Here is a 13949-nt window from a genome sequence, read left to right as displayed (position 1 = left end):
CACGACGATCCCCTCTGGTTCATTCCCGCCGGGGGCCGCCCCGCCCTGCGAGGACCCGCCTGGAAGGGCTGCGCGCGCGGGCTCGAGGCGCGCGCGGGGCGGAGGCCGGGGCGCCGGCTGCCTCCCCTCCCGGGGGACGCCGGGGGTGCAGCAGGCTGGCGCGAGCCTGCGAACCTGAAAGACACCCAGGTCGGGTCGCAGGCAACCCTGCTGCCCGCTGGCGCGTGTAACCTGCGGAGCCAAGGGGAGGAAGCTCCCTGGCTACGCCCCGCGCCCACTGGGGCGGCGGCCGCGGAGGACCCCCCTGCCCCGCCCTCCCGGGGCCCGGTCCCCTCGCACGTCCCGGCTGCAGACGCCGCGCCCCGCGCTCGGGCACCACCTGGCGGGCGCGGCCGGCTCGGCCGGAGGGGGGCTCCGCGGGAACGGCGGGCGGGGACAGGTGCCCGGCGGGGCGGGGCGCGGCGGGGCGGGGCGGGGCGGCCCTGAGGTCCCAGGCACCCCGCCTCGCCGCCCGGGCCACAGAGGCCGCAGAGCGCGGCGCCCAGCCCGCCCGTCCGCGCCATGGCCCCGCGCGCCCGGCGGCGCCGCCCGCTGCCCGCGCTGCTGGCGCTGTGCGCGCTGCTCGGCCCGCTGCAGGTAAGGGGCCGCCCGCGCCCGGCGCCCTCCCCGGGCTGGGGGAGCGCGGGGGCTGCGAGGCGCCGGGACAGCGGGACTGAGAAGCCTTTGGGGGCAGAGACGGTGGAAATCTGGGGAGGCGGTTGCGCGGGTTGGACCGTGGCGGGAGGGAAAGGGAGGGAGGATGGGGCATTGGGGACTACGGGACCCCAGCACCGGACCCGGCGCTTCCCAAAGCCCACTTAGCAGCAGGCTTTGGTGGCACTATTGCCCCGACATTTCTGGAGCCCCGAAGTTCCCACGCACAGTCGCTGCCGCGCAGACTCAGCGCCTTCCCCTCCGCGCGGGAGAAGCCCTAGGCGCAGACGTGCCTGCGTGCGGGAGCCACCCCTAAACACGAGTTCCCAGGCCATTCGGGGGCCCCCCGCGAGCTCGCGGGCGGACCCTCTCCGCGGGCGTGGCGCCGTCTCCCGAGCTCAGCGCCCCGTCCTGAGGGCGGAGCGCGCTCGCCCGCAGGGCGCCTGGAGCGTGGGACGAAACCAACCGGGCGATTCTGCAGAGAAGCGGACCCCGGACCTTTTTATCATGTCCCCTCCCACTACCCCACAAGCAGTTTAAGGTCCACCAGTTCAGGCTCTGGCCCCGAATAACTAAAATCACTTGTTCTCAGGAACCCTTCGATGGTGTGGGGGCAAAAATGCTGTTTGCAGTGGGAGAAACCAAGGTACACGCGGGGCTTCAAGCCAGCGGGGGAGCCAGAAACAGCCTTGCTGTCAATCTGTCTGTCCTGGAGCTCAGCCGGATGGGGCTGGGGTGGCAGGCACGGCGGGGCAGTGGTTAGTGCAGCTGGTGCCAGCCCCCCTCCCCCCCCAAGCTCCCCGCCTGGAGTACCCCGTGGCCCGTGAAGGGCTTCAGTGTGAAGCATGCTAGGGGTGCCCCCAAATGAGCTCCCAGGCCCTTGTCGCTGCGCAGCCCCCTTGGAGGAATTGTCTCTATCCCATCACTCGGTACAGTTGCAAGTGAGCAACGCCAGCCACTGGCTTTCTCCCCTCCTGGACCCGCAGCAAACCCGGCACCGCAAATCCTATGAGAACCTTGTGGGCTTGGAAGTTCCGCGGAGGCAGGGTCAGTGGTGGTGGTTTCCTCGGTTTCAGCAGTTTCAGATTTCCCCTCTGGTGGCCTCGGTTGAGGCTGCCGTGACCGCCCGTGCAGAGGCCCGTGCAGGCTCCCAGAGGCATTTGCAGAACTGACTGCGTTTGGGCTCAGAAGACGGGGAAAGCCTGCCTGGGAGTCAGGCCTGGAGAAAGAGAACAGGAATGTGCCAGAGGCCGGAGCAGAAAATGCTCATGGAGATTCCTTCTGTGCTCTTCCTCCTTGTATGGGTCCCTCAGAATCGTTGAGGGAAAGGAAAGCCTAAGAAACCAAACGGGATTTTTTTCATTTTAAACACTTCAGGTGTTGCTTAATTAAGTGTTCAATAGGTTGGGCAGGGCACTACCTTACTTGAACTAAAGAAGGACCAGGGTTCCCAGGAACAACTAGACACCGGAGAAAAACCTGCCAGCTACCACGCAATTTAAAAAAGCGTTTCCCATTTTGTTACAAAAACTACCCACATGGGCATAAAATGCAGTAGGTTGTAATAGTAACAGCAGATGCTACCCAAACAAATTTGTTTTTCAGAGAGCCCTTTCAACAAGTGCTGTTTCCCCTCCCTTTCCTTTCGGCAACTGGAATTATGTGCATTTATTTATTTATTTGCCAATCCTCACCTGAGGATATTTTTTCCATTGATTTTTCTCTTTTTTTTTAGACAGAGTAGAAGGGAGGGAGGGAGGCAGGGAGAGAGAGAGAGAAAGAAACATTGATGTGAGAGAGACACAACTGTTGGCTGCCTTTCCAGTGGGCCCTGCAACCCAGGCATGTGCCCTTGACCAGGAACTGAACCCATGACCCTGAAGTGCACTGGCTGACCCTCCAACCACTGAGCAACACAGGCCAGGGCTGAATTATGTGCATTTTTAAAATCATACCTGAACAGAAAACAATCAGATGATATTGGCATTGCAATCCAATGACATCCTTTATGCCCACTCTCCCAGTGGAAATCCACTGACTGAAAGTGGAAATGCAGTATTACCCTCCAAAGATACTTGTAGTTACAAGCACTCCGTGTGTTCAATTACTGCTTCTTTGGCTAACCTATTAGTTTGTAAAAAGGAATTGTTTTGGCTATCCATTGGTGTAAGTTACACATGGGGCAAGGCTTGGTAAACTGCTTGGTGGTGTTGGAGGTAGGGCATTGGTTTTGTAAAATAGTTGGCAAAAACAGCTTCTAGAAAGTGCTTTATCTGCAAGTATTGAACTTGGTTTCGTTTACATTAATTAAATAGAAATAAACTTACCTGGAAGGCTGTAAGTTTTGCCTTTTAAATCATTTCTGTGGTTATATCTCTGTCTGCCTGTCTTTGGGAGGGAATTTGTTTTCAGACATAAGAAGAGTATTTGCCTACAGATAAAAACATTTTAAGCTTTTATGTCTGTTTATTCCAAGTAAGAAAATGTAGAAGCATGCCGTTTTCATTAAGGTAACTGCTTATCCCCAGTTATCCAAGACCTAGGGGCAGATTCATTCGTACCCAGGCCAACAAACATTTATGGGATGTAAAACATTGTGCTAGTGAGAAACAAGAGGGAGACGTGGCTGTGTCTTCACAGGTCACAGTCCAGGGGAGAGGACCAGACGGGTGAAGCTAACAGTGATAGAGCAGCTGTGATAAGAGACAAGCAGAGGGCGGTGGGGAGCCGGTGGGAGTGAATATAGCTGGAGGAATCAGGGAGGGCTTTGGGAGGAAGGGGTTTCTGAAGTGGGCTTTGGTGGATGGGTAGGAAATCAAGAGAAGGAGTGATTCGAAGAAACGCTTGGGGAAGAAGCCTAGTCGAGAGGATGGCATGAGTGGTTTAGGCTTAAAGGAATCTTGCCAAAAAAAATACTTTCACATATTTTTATGACTTTATAGATAGCACAAAGCACTTAATTCAGGAAACCTCACCAACAGACAGGGCATTAAACATTTATAGTTTTTGAGATAACTCCTATATGGCCCTTATTGAGGTGGTAAAGAGAGTAATCAGAAACAGATAGGCCACAGGGCCCTGGAAGGGAGACCCCGTAGAGGAAATCCCCTAGGGTGGAGCTCTGTCGAGGCTATAGGATAGGTGGGTGCCCCGTGCCTCCATGGCTGTCTCTCTGCCTCCCTACTTTGGAGAACCACAGTCACACAGATCAGTGGCCTTGTAGTTCATTTTGTCAATAACAACTACTTCAAATGACTCCCCATTATTTCCTTCCCACCAGTTCCCCCCTGAAAACGGCAAATCTGTAATATGAACGCATTCTCTGCCTTGATAAGGAAATATGAGCTTGCTTTTTTCAGCTATCTACCAGGAATTCTCACACCAGGAAAACTGAAACAATAAAGGTGAATCTTTAGAGGTCAATAAATCAGTGCTTTACGAGACCATGAAAAGGGGAGTTCCAAGCCAGGGCCTCCTTTGCGCAGTGTTGTTTTAAGAAGGTGCTGCAGGAACTCTATCTGCCATGTCAGTATTAACCCCCCTCCCCCTGCCCCGTGTTATCCTATTTTTGAAGTGCATGGGAAGAAATATTAATGTTTTTCCCACCGGGTGTGTCCAGTGGACTAGGAATGCTGTGTGGGCTGTTCTTTTTGCCAGGTGGGTCTGCATCCACCCTAATGGTCATCAATCTACAGGTGACCCACTTCCTAGGGCCACTACCCTCTGGGCAGATGGACGCCCACGACAGCTGAGGGCCTGTCTCCCTGCAGTATCCTGACCTGAGCCCACAGGGGAAGCACACCCCACCCCTGGAGCACACAGCCCCCCACTCTCCTCCATGCCTCCCCGGCTGGCATGGGTGGGACTCTGCCCGCAGGCGACTTTCTCTCCAAGCACTCCTAGGCTCTTCACCTGGTTTGTGGGCAGTCGTTCACCTTGTCTGTGTCCCCCGTGGTGGCCATGTGTGGGCTTCCTATAGGGTCCACTACTAGGAAGACAGTCTAAGCTCAGCTCAGTCTCTCTGCCCCAAAGCCCTGAGCCCGAAGAAACCAAGCTCGAGACAGCGGGCTTCCGCGAAACAGAAGACTCGGGCCGCCTGAAGTTCTTCGTGAGCTTTGAGGTTTAATGCTGAGTGGGCGGCGGGTGAGATTACGCAGCCTTCCGTATCTCTGTCCCCATTCTGAGAGCGGCTGTCAGTCTGCTTCCTGCCAGCGCTCCCCGCCCGCCAGGCCTCCCCGTCTCCTCTGCTGTCCAGGGCTGGCTGGCGCTGCTGTTCTCACGACAGCAGGTCCCAGGGTGAAGCCCTTTCTGGATGTGGGCTGATACCTTCATATCTGTGTTTGTTTTGTGGGCTGCCCCCGCCGACTTCCAGCCTTTGATGTCTGTGGGCCGTCTCACGCAGGGCACGGTACCCAATAGTGAGATTAAATGGAGTTTGTGTTCCATGTATTTGTTTATTTCAACAAAGGGAGCCCCATTACATGTGGGGCAGTCTGCACCAGGCCTGGGAGAGCAGGGTCTGGACACGGCAGACACTTGGAAGGTGGGAGGGTGCGCGTGTGACTGGTATCGGTTGCAAAGTGTGGTGGGCACCCAGGACAGGAGTGCTTTAACCCTCCTGAAAGTGTCCGGGAGAATGCTTCGTGCTTCCTTACCATGCCGTCCTGTGTGTCTGAAGCACACAAAGACAAGAGAGAGCAGAGTTTGGGCCAGGGGTACAAGGTGGCTAGTGGTATGTCAGGTGGGGGACTGGCGGAGGGGCGTGACAGTGTCTCCAGGGATCTCTAGGAAGGACAGCATCCTGGTTTCCAAGAGCCTATGTGCAAGCCAAATACTTGAGATTTTATTGGATGTGCGGTGGGCCGGGGAGGGACGTGATCAGATTTGTGCCCTATGGGGAAGTGTCTGGGGTGGGTGGAGGGGGCAGTAAGGAGGCCACTGCTTGAATCAGGTCAGCGCAGTGGTGAAAGGAGAAGCCGAGAGTCAAGCGTGGCAGAGCCAGGGGCCTGTGCTAGTGCCGACAATGCAGGGCCAAAGGAAGTGGGCTGGTTGGACCTATCAGTAAAAAAAAAAAAAAAATGTGGTTGATGTCACAACAAATAGCTGACTATTTGGATTGTCTTTTTCACAGTTTATGGAGGAAATTTCTGTCTTAGTCCCAAGCAGAATGTTGTTCAGGTTCAAGTAACGAGAGACTTTTTTTTTTTTTTCGAAACAAGTAATAATGAAGGATGAAGTTTAGGCTATTGAACCCCAGCTGCTTTGGATTATTTTATTGGGCAGCAGACAAGTTACTTAAATTTTGTACAAGTAAACCAGCTAAAAGTCCCAAGGCATTGGGATCTGCAGGAAATTGGTGCACACTGGAATTTAGAGCCATTTCCTGACCTAAAGGTGTCTTGTCTCAAAAGTTCAGGATGTAGGCAGAGCTCTAACACTCAGGACTAAAGAGAGATAAGCAGCCAGTGATCCCCAGAGGGTCCAGCATCAGAGCAGGTGTGACCTGACCCATGGTCCTCTCACACTGGCCTCAGATAAGTCACCTGCCCTCAGCGGCAGCAATGTTTTCCTTGGACCCATAGCTTGGCAGAAAGCTTCGCTTGCATAGAACACATTTTTCCTGGTGGATTGCTAGTCCCTACGATGAGTGTTTCTCTTTCTTTCTGACCAGCTCCCTAATGCCTCCCCGACCCAAAAAAAGTCCTAGCCTAGCAGGTGACACAGAAGTCTGTCTGGCACAAACACAGTCACAGCTGCCAGTTTTCTAGTGGCAGGAAGAACTGACTGCAAAAGCTACCCGTTCAGTTCATAGGAATAATAATAACTCATTACATTTCCTGTTCAGTGTGGAGAGGACAAGAGCCACTTCCTCCAGCTACCAGAAATTTGAAGACTTTCCATTAAAAATGAGGAAGAAAAACTTTAATTTTGCAAATGCGATGGTTAAACCTGGCAAATGGGAAGAGAGGATGTGTGGTATTGCATAAATCCTATTAGCACCACATTGTTGGCTGGTTTGGGTTCTCATGACACCCCTGGAAATGGGAAAGGAACTACTTCCATAAGGTAATCAGTTTCTAAAAACATTTGTTACTCTTTGTAATATAGTTAGCAACTAACTGAAAAGTGTATCCTTAAGTAGTATGAACAGCTGCTAAACTCATATCCAGTTAAAAGAAGGGCCCTCCCCTCCTCTCACCTTTATACCCAAGGTATAAAAGCAGGGTATAAAAAAGAGCAATTTTCATGGTAATTGAGATAATCAGTTCCATTATTAAAGTTTAGCCAAGATTACTCTCATCGGCCCTTGCTAACCCTGGTTGATCACTTAATAATCCTCAATGTCAGGAACTTCCCCAGGGCAGACCTAAACCTAATATGTCACAATTTGATCCCATTTCCTCAAATTTGTTCCATCACAGGGGTAAAGATCAGTTGGTCGATGTCATCTTTATTTTAATGGTTCTATTATTGAAGATTGTTAGCCCACAACTTCCCCTTGCCCAGCGTTACTCATTCTAGTTCCTTAACCTCTGTCAGCTTTCATTCCTCTCAATTCAGTGGATACCTATTTGCATTTATTAGTTAAAAACCAAAAACAAAGAAAAGCCCATAAGACCTGGTGGAAAACCTCAGACTTTTGCCACACAGCCTCTGACCTGGGAAGCTCCCCATCCAGTAGGGAAGACCAGACATCACAATCTTCACTTCTTGCAGTTTTGTGGGTCTAGTCCACTGCAAAAGAGGAACAAGTGAGATGCCCAGGGAACACAGAACGGGACGGGAGAACTGGGCAGGTAGTGCTGCTCTGGTACTGGATGGACAGGCGAAGGGGCCAAGATAGGACATGCAGAGTGTACAGGACAAAACCATGTCCCTTCTGTTTGCACAGCTCATAAGTAGCAGAGCTGGAATTTCTCCTAGGTGTCTGCTTCTGTGCATGGTCTTAACCCCTCAGGGAATCTTATTCTAGAGTGAACTACTGTATGGCAGTGTGGGGAGCAGAGAGGGAAACCTCTTGGGACGGTAGGACAGCTGCAAGCCTCAGCCTGCGTTGGTGGCTGTCTGCTCGAGAATGTACACTCATTGAGGCCGTGTGTCGCTGTTATTAAGCAGGAAGGAAAATGCTGTGATTTTAAGGCTAATTGAGTTTGAGGCAGCTCCTCGAGTACTCTCAGGACAGGGTCCGTATGCCAGTTAGTTGATCCCTGACTCAGGAGGAAAAGGAATGTGACACATTGAGTCATCTCTGCCACTTCCTGAAGCAAAGGCATCTCGGAGTCCTCTACACCACCCCCCCACACACACTCACCGGTCAGTTCTGTGGGTCTGCAGCCCTGCTTCTGCCCCAGTCCAGGTGGGGACAGGACTGTTTATGTCACTCCTGTCAGTTGCTAGACTCTGTGCTGGATGGTGGGGGTGGTGTGTAGGGGTGGTGTGTGGGGGGGGACAGGAGGGAGCCGAGGCCTCGCAGCCCCAGGGCCATGTCCAGTGAGCAGGTAAATATTATATTTTTAGCAGGTATCTATTATATTTTTAAATTGTTAGAAGTTCTGTCTTACTATTATTATAATCACAGTGAATTTGGGGACTCCTCTCTTGGCCCAGATTACCTGTGCTCTGATTTCTTTTTTTAAAAATATCTTTAACTTTAAAAAAAATATGTTATTTCATTGATTTTAGAGAGAGAGAGGAAGGGAGGGAGATCGGCTGTCTCGTGCATGCCCCCTGCAGGGGATGGAGCCCGAAACCTGGGCATGTGCCCTGACGGGGAATCAATCAGCAACCTCTTGATGCATAGGTCAACACTCAACCACTGAGCCACACCAGCCCGGCTGGGCGCCAATTTTGATGTGTCTGTCATGGCACAAATCTTAAGTCATTTCTATTACTGGCATTTTTTTTTTTTTTTCAGTCCCTTCGAAGGTACTCCCCTAAGTAGCAGGAGAAAAGTTGGAATGAGACAGAGGGTCAGAACATATATAGCCTCGGGGTCGCTGCCAGGCCTCCAGCTTTCTCTCGGAGTGAGATAGGAAGCTTCCAGTGGGGTTTGGGTGGAGAATAATACTGTGTTTCTAGTGCACAGCAGCAAGGAATCTAGATCAGACCTCCTACCCTATGACAATGGGGTGTGACATACAGGGGCAATTAAGTTCAGCAGGAACACAACTGGAATCTTGGTCCTAAACTTTAACCCATTACAGTCACAAGGTTTCAAAATTTAGCAATGAAACCGTTCCTCTTCTGATAGGCTCAGGTTTTCCTTGCCCCAGTTGGGGTCCCTGTAACCAGGCATTGAGGTCCTATTTATGGGTAAAATTACAGATGACCCAAGCACCTTCATGCACAACCAGCTGGTTGTCACCACGGTGCAGAGCAGTCCTCACAGGCGAGGTTTGCAGAAGGGGTGGGCGCTGGCTCCTCCTTGCCTGGAGAGCGGGTCTAGAGTAGCCACGAAGGAGCCTCATCCAATGTGAGAGGCACCCCAGTCCCAGTGTGAGTGACGGGCATGAGAGGCCTGAGCAATTGTGCTGTGTGTTAGTTAGGCAGACCTGAATTCCGATCCGACTGGAAAACAGAATTGGAGCCGAGGGAGAGGTTGCACTCTGATCGTGTGGCCTTACCCCACTGGGTATCTCTAGTTTTGCGCACAATCGGTGGAGTCTTTCCAAGTCAATGCTTGGGAGTGTGAACCTGATTCAGAGCGAGTAGGAAACTGTTACTGTCCTCTGCACAGGGAAGTTATGAGATCAAACTGTCCTTTAGGAAAAATTACTCATTGGTCGAACAAGAGTTTGGGCATTTGCTACACACCTAGCACTGTTCAGACTACTCATCACTAGCCATTTGTGAGGATGCTGGAAGGTCAGGAAAGACAGGTCTCTGGCCTAGTGCCTGGCAGGCACGCAGTGGATGTTTCATGAGCGTCAGCTTTGCCTTCGCTCCCGCTCAAGATCAGTGGTGTCTGTGTCCAGCGGTGGGAGAGGTGGTTCTCTCTGCACAGTGCTTGCGAACATGAGGAAGTTCTGGCTCTTGGTCTTTAATGCAATCTCTGACCGTGCTACTCAAAGACCATCAACATCACCTGGCACCTTGTTAAAAATGCAGAATCTCTGCCCTGGCCAATGTGGCTCAGTTGGTTGAGTGTTGTCCCATGCACCAAAAGGTCATGGTTCGATTCCCGGTCAGGGCACATGCCCAGGTTGCAGGCTTGATCCCCAGTACGGGGCGTGCAGAAAGCAGGGGATAGATGTCTCGCTCTCACATCAATGTTTCTCTCTTTCTCCCTCTCTAGACCTACTGAATCAGAATGTGCATTTTAGTAAGATTTCCAGATGATCCCATGCACATATAGAAGCACAGGACTTGACTCTGAGGGCCAGGGGCAGTCTAGTCCCTTCCTTGGCCGCTCTGGGGGCTCACGGCCTTATTAGCTTGGTGCACCCCCAGAATGCAGGCAGAGCCTAGAAGAGTCCTTGGCCTCCAGCAGACCAGGGTGCTCTTGGAAGCACAGGGGGTCACTGACGTTTACTACAGGAAAGAAAAGAAAGCAGCTCTCATCTGGAATGAAGGCAAGATTTTGTTTTTGATCTAAGAATGGTGGTGGTGGGGGGAGCCTTGAACCCTGGGAGAATAAAGGGGCATTCACTGGCGCCTTTGGAAATCGTGTTGAGTGTAATACAGGGACAAGTCAAAGCCATCCTAATTGCCGTGTTTAGGAAACAAACCTACCTTGTATGTTCATTTCAGGTAGCCCACAGCTGCAAATTTTTTAAACTCTTTATCTCTCTGGAAGACAAAGAAACTTGCAATTAAAGTGTTGAAATGCAAGGTTATTTCTTCATTTTCCCTTGGGGCATATGTTTTCTTTGGGAGGAGCAGAGATAATAAATGCTTTGTGAGGAGAGAGAAAGGGTTGAGTGAAGATCAATGGACCTTTGAGATCTAGAATCCAGGGGTTCAGGGGAAAAATGCTGATGTATCCAGAAAAAAGCAACCTTTGAGATAGTCAGTTGTTTAACATTGGCAAAATCAAAACTGACTATGTCAAGACGTCTAATAGGCCACAGTTACTCTACATTTTTAAGGTGGGGGGGTTTTTTTGTGTGTGCTTTTTTATCAATTCTTACCTAAGTCAGATTTTTTTTCCTGTGCATAATATCTATTCCAAAAACATCTATGGCAAAAATGATTCAGATAGTCAGTTTTATAATTACGTGCATTTTATCACAATTAAAAATAAAATGAAAAAATAATCTTATAGCAAATATTATTCCTGCCTGGTAATGAAAATAGCACGAAGTGCTTGTTATTTAAACATTTGTGGAGTAACAGCAATGTCCTATGATATGAACCTACAGTCAGTATCACACAAGCCTGGTGCTGTGGGTGTATATTAGCTTATGATGTGGATAAATTATGTAACCAGTTGTGTGACTTTATACACCACCCTCTCCCCACTGCACTAGTCACCCGGGTCTTCTTGCTGTTCCTGACCACGTCACACATGCTCCCTCCCAGGCCCTTTGCAAATGCTTTGACATCCACCTGGAGTGCTCTTCCTCCTGACCTTGCTGTGAACTTGATATGTCCCCTCACATTGTGCAGGTCTCCACTGAATGTGGTTTCTCAGAGAGGCCCCCCATCATAATCCTATCACCTTACTGCTTTATTTTTGTCACAGAAGTTATCACACCCAGATTTCATTATGTTTGTTTATTGTCACTCTTCCCATGCAAGGACTCTCTAGGCCCCTGGTAGCCTCTATTCTACTTTCTGTCTCTATGAATTTGACTACTCTAGGTACCCCTTATAAGTGGAATCATACAATATTTGCCCTTTTGAATCTGGCTAATTTCAAGGACTCTTACATACAAGGACTCTCTTTGTCTAGTGTCCATCTCCTGTATCCACAGAATCTAAAATTGTCTCTGGCACATAGTATATGTTCAGTTAATATTTGAAGACTAAGTGACTTGGGCTTAACTTGCCCCACCTTTAGGCTGTAAACTCGCTGATTATGTCTTACCGAAATGCTAAACCTCCCAGGTTACTTTCTAGGGAACCAGGCAGCAATGCTGTTTAGAGTGAGGGCATTTATCATCAGTAGGAAAATCAAGGATGTCTCTCAAAGTGGTGAACATGAACCTAAGAGTCCGACAGCCCCCTGATTCCATTCCTGTCCTGTCTAATGAGTCAGCCCTATTAACAGCTAAATTAAGTCATTGGAAGAGATCCAGGCAAAATTCAATTACCCCATAAAAAATCACAAAGGACTTGAGTAGACATTCTCCAAAGAAGATAGACAAGTGGCCAATAGACACGAGAAAAGAGGTTCAACATCATTAATCATGAGGGAAATGCAATCAACCTACAATGAGAGACCACTTCACACCCGCTGGGATGGCTGTTACCAAAACCCCAGAAAGTAACATGTTGGCGAAGACGTGGAGAAACTGGAACTTGTGCATTGTGGGTGGGATTGTATTAAACAGGTGTAGCCACTACAGAAAACAGTTTGGTGGTTCCTCAAAAAGCTAAACTTAGAATTACCATATGACTCAGGTATAGACTCCCAAGAATTGAAAACAGAGACTCGGAGATTTGTGTGTCAGTCTTGCAGCACTATTCACAGTATCCAGATGGTAGATACAACCCAAGTGTCCAGTAGTAGATGAGTGGATAAACAAAATGCAGTAACTACACAGGCTGGAATATTATTCTGCCGTGAAAAGGAATGGAGATCTGACACACGCTGCAATACGGATGAACATTGAAGACTTTATGCCAAATGAAATAAGCCAGACACAAAAGGCCCAATATTGTATGATTCCACTAATAAGGGGTACCTAGAGTAGTCAAATTCAGAGACTGAAAGTAGAATAGAGGTTACCAGGGGCCTAGACTTAGATAGAGGGGAAAATGTGAATTACTATTTAATGGTTAAAAGTTTCTATTTAGGGTGATGAAAAAGAGCGTGGTGATGGTTACACAACATTGTGAATGTAATTAATGCCACTGGATTGTACACTAAAAAAATGGTTAAAGTGGTACATTTTGATGTGTGTATTTTAATCACAATAAAAACATTTAAAAAGCAACCCAAAGTTTTAAAAATAAAAAAAGGCATTCAAAATACAGACATAGAAAGAGCCAAATCTGATTTTTCCTGATGGGAGACAGTTTTCTTTCCCTCCTGCAAATAGAGCCCAAGATCCCGAGTCGCTGCTTTGTTGTAATAATCTATTATTATCTACCCCTCCCGTCTCCGTGCCTGTGTCCTCCGACGCTAAGTGCCTCAAGAGCGCTGGGACGGGCTAATTCCCTTAGCCCTGCACTCAGGCAGCCCCTTGCACAACTATAAATGAGAGCCCAGTAAAGACATCTCAGTGAAGGTAACAGAGTTTACCTTCACTGCTTTCTACTGTTAAACTCCAGACTAGACAAAAACCTATCTTCTGACAGTAATTATGTGAAAAATTATTTTCCAAGGTAAAGGCGGATGACGCAGGCAAAGGAATGTCTGGCCTTCCTCTATTATTTTATCAACTCACCACCCCTTTATGGAGAAAGGAGTTGGTTCATATTTGTGATTTTCGATGAAGCCAGTAGAACTTGACCTGCTGTGATGAATACCTTTGAGCTGGAGTTTCAAAGACTCCTTTTCAGAGGGAACACAGTCATAAAATTTATTGCAGAATGCCCCAGATCCTTTACTAGCAGGTCAGTTATAATACTGTTGGTGACCAACACCATTTCCTTCACAATCTTCTCAAACTAGCCACATTTCTTCCCATGCTGTACCAGCCAGAGAATGCTCCAACCTCACTATTGGCAGTGGAATATTTTTTTCACGAGCGGTGTGTGAAACATGTTTCTGTGAAATGACTTATATTTTAAACACAGAATTTTCTGTTTAAACCCTTTGATTCTCTGTACCCGTTTCTGTTATGACTTAACAGCCAGGAACCTGGCTGGTATAACTGGGGCTCTTTGAGTTTCTAATGTGTCTTGTAGTTCAGTGCATTCCTAGGGGGGTGAACAAGCCAAAGGGAGTGTACCAGGTGATCACTGGGGTACCTGGGAGATCCCCAAAGCTACCCCTTGTTCTCTTTCTGTCTTTCATTTGTAAGATACTATCTTTATAAATGCCGGTCTAATATTCTGGAGCATGAACTGTGAGGCTTTGGTTTGTACAAAAGAAAATTGAGTCTGATATTTTCTCTGTAAACCTGTAAGCTTAAAATTCTGTCTCT

At 49.2% G+C, this 13949-nt stretch overlaps 1 protein-coding gene across 1 annotated transcript in view; it reads left to right on the top strand.

The window, feature by feature from the left end:
- Positions 1–561: 561 nt before the first annotated feature.
- The window catches only part of TNFRSF11A (TNF receptor superfamily member 11a), a gene marked incomplete at its 5' end in the record, with an annotated part of 50763 nt that continues 37375 nt past the window's right edge, over positions 562–13949 (top strand). The window contains one exon of the mRNA XM_081149062.1: positions 562–636. Within this exon, the coding sequence (XP_081005188.1) occupies positions 562–636 (75 nt within the window). The remainder of the gene's footprint in view (positions 637–13949) is intronic.

The sequence above is a fragment of the Miniopterus schreibersii genome (genome assembly GCF_964146895.1).
Source record: "Miniopterus schreibersii genome assembly, chromosome: 10".
NCBI classification, from domain to species: Eukaryota; Metazoa; Chordata; class Mammalia; order Chiroptera; family Miniopteridae; genus Miniopterus; species Miniopterus schreibersii.
Note: the sequence above shows the minus strand (reverse complement) of the source record. Positions and strands in the feature narration are given on the sequence as shown.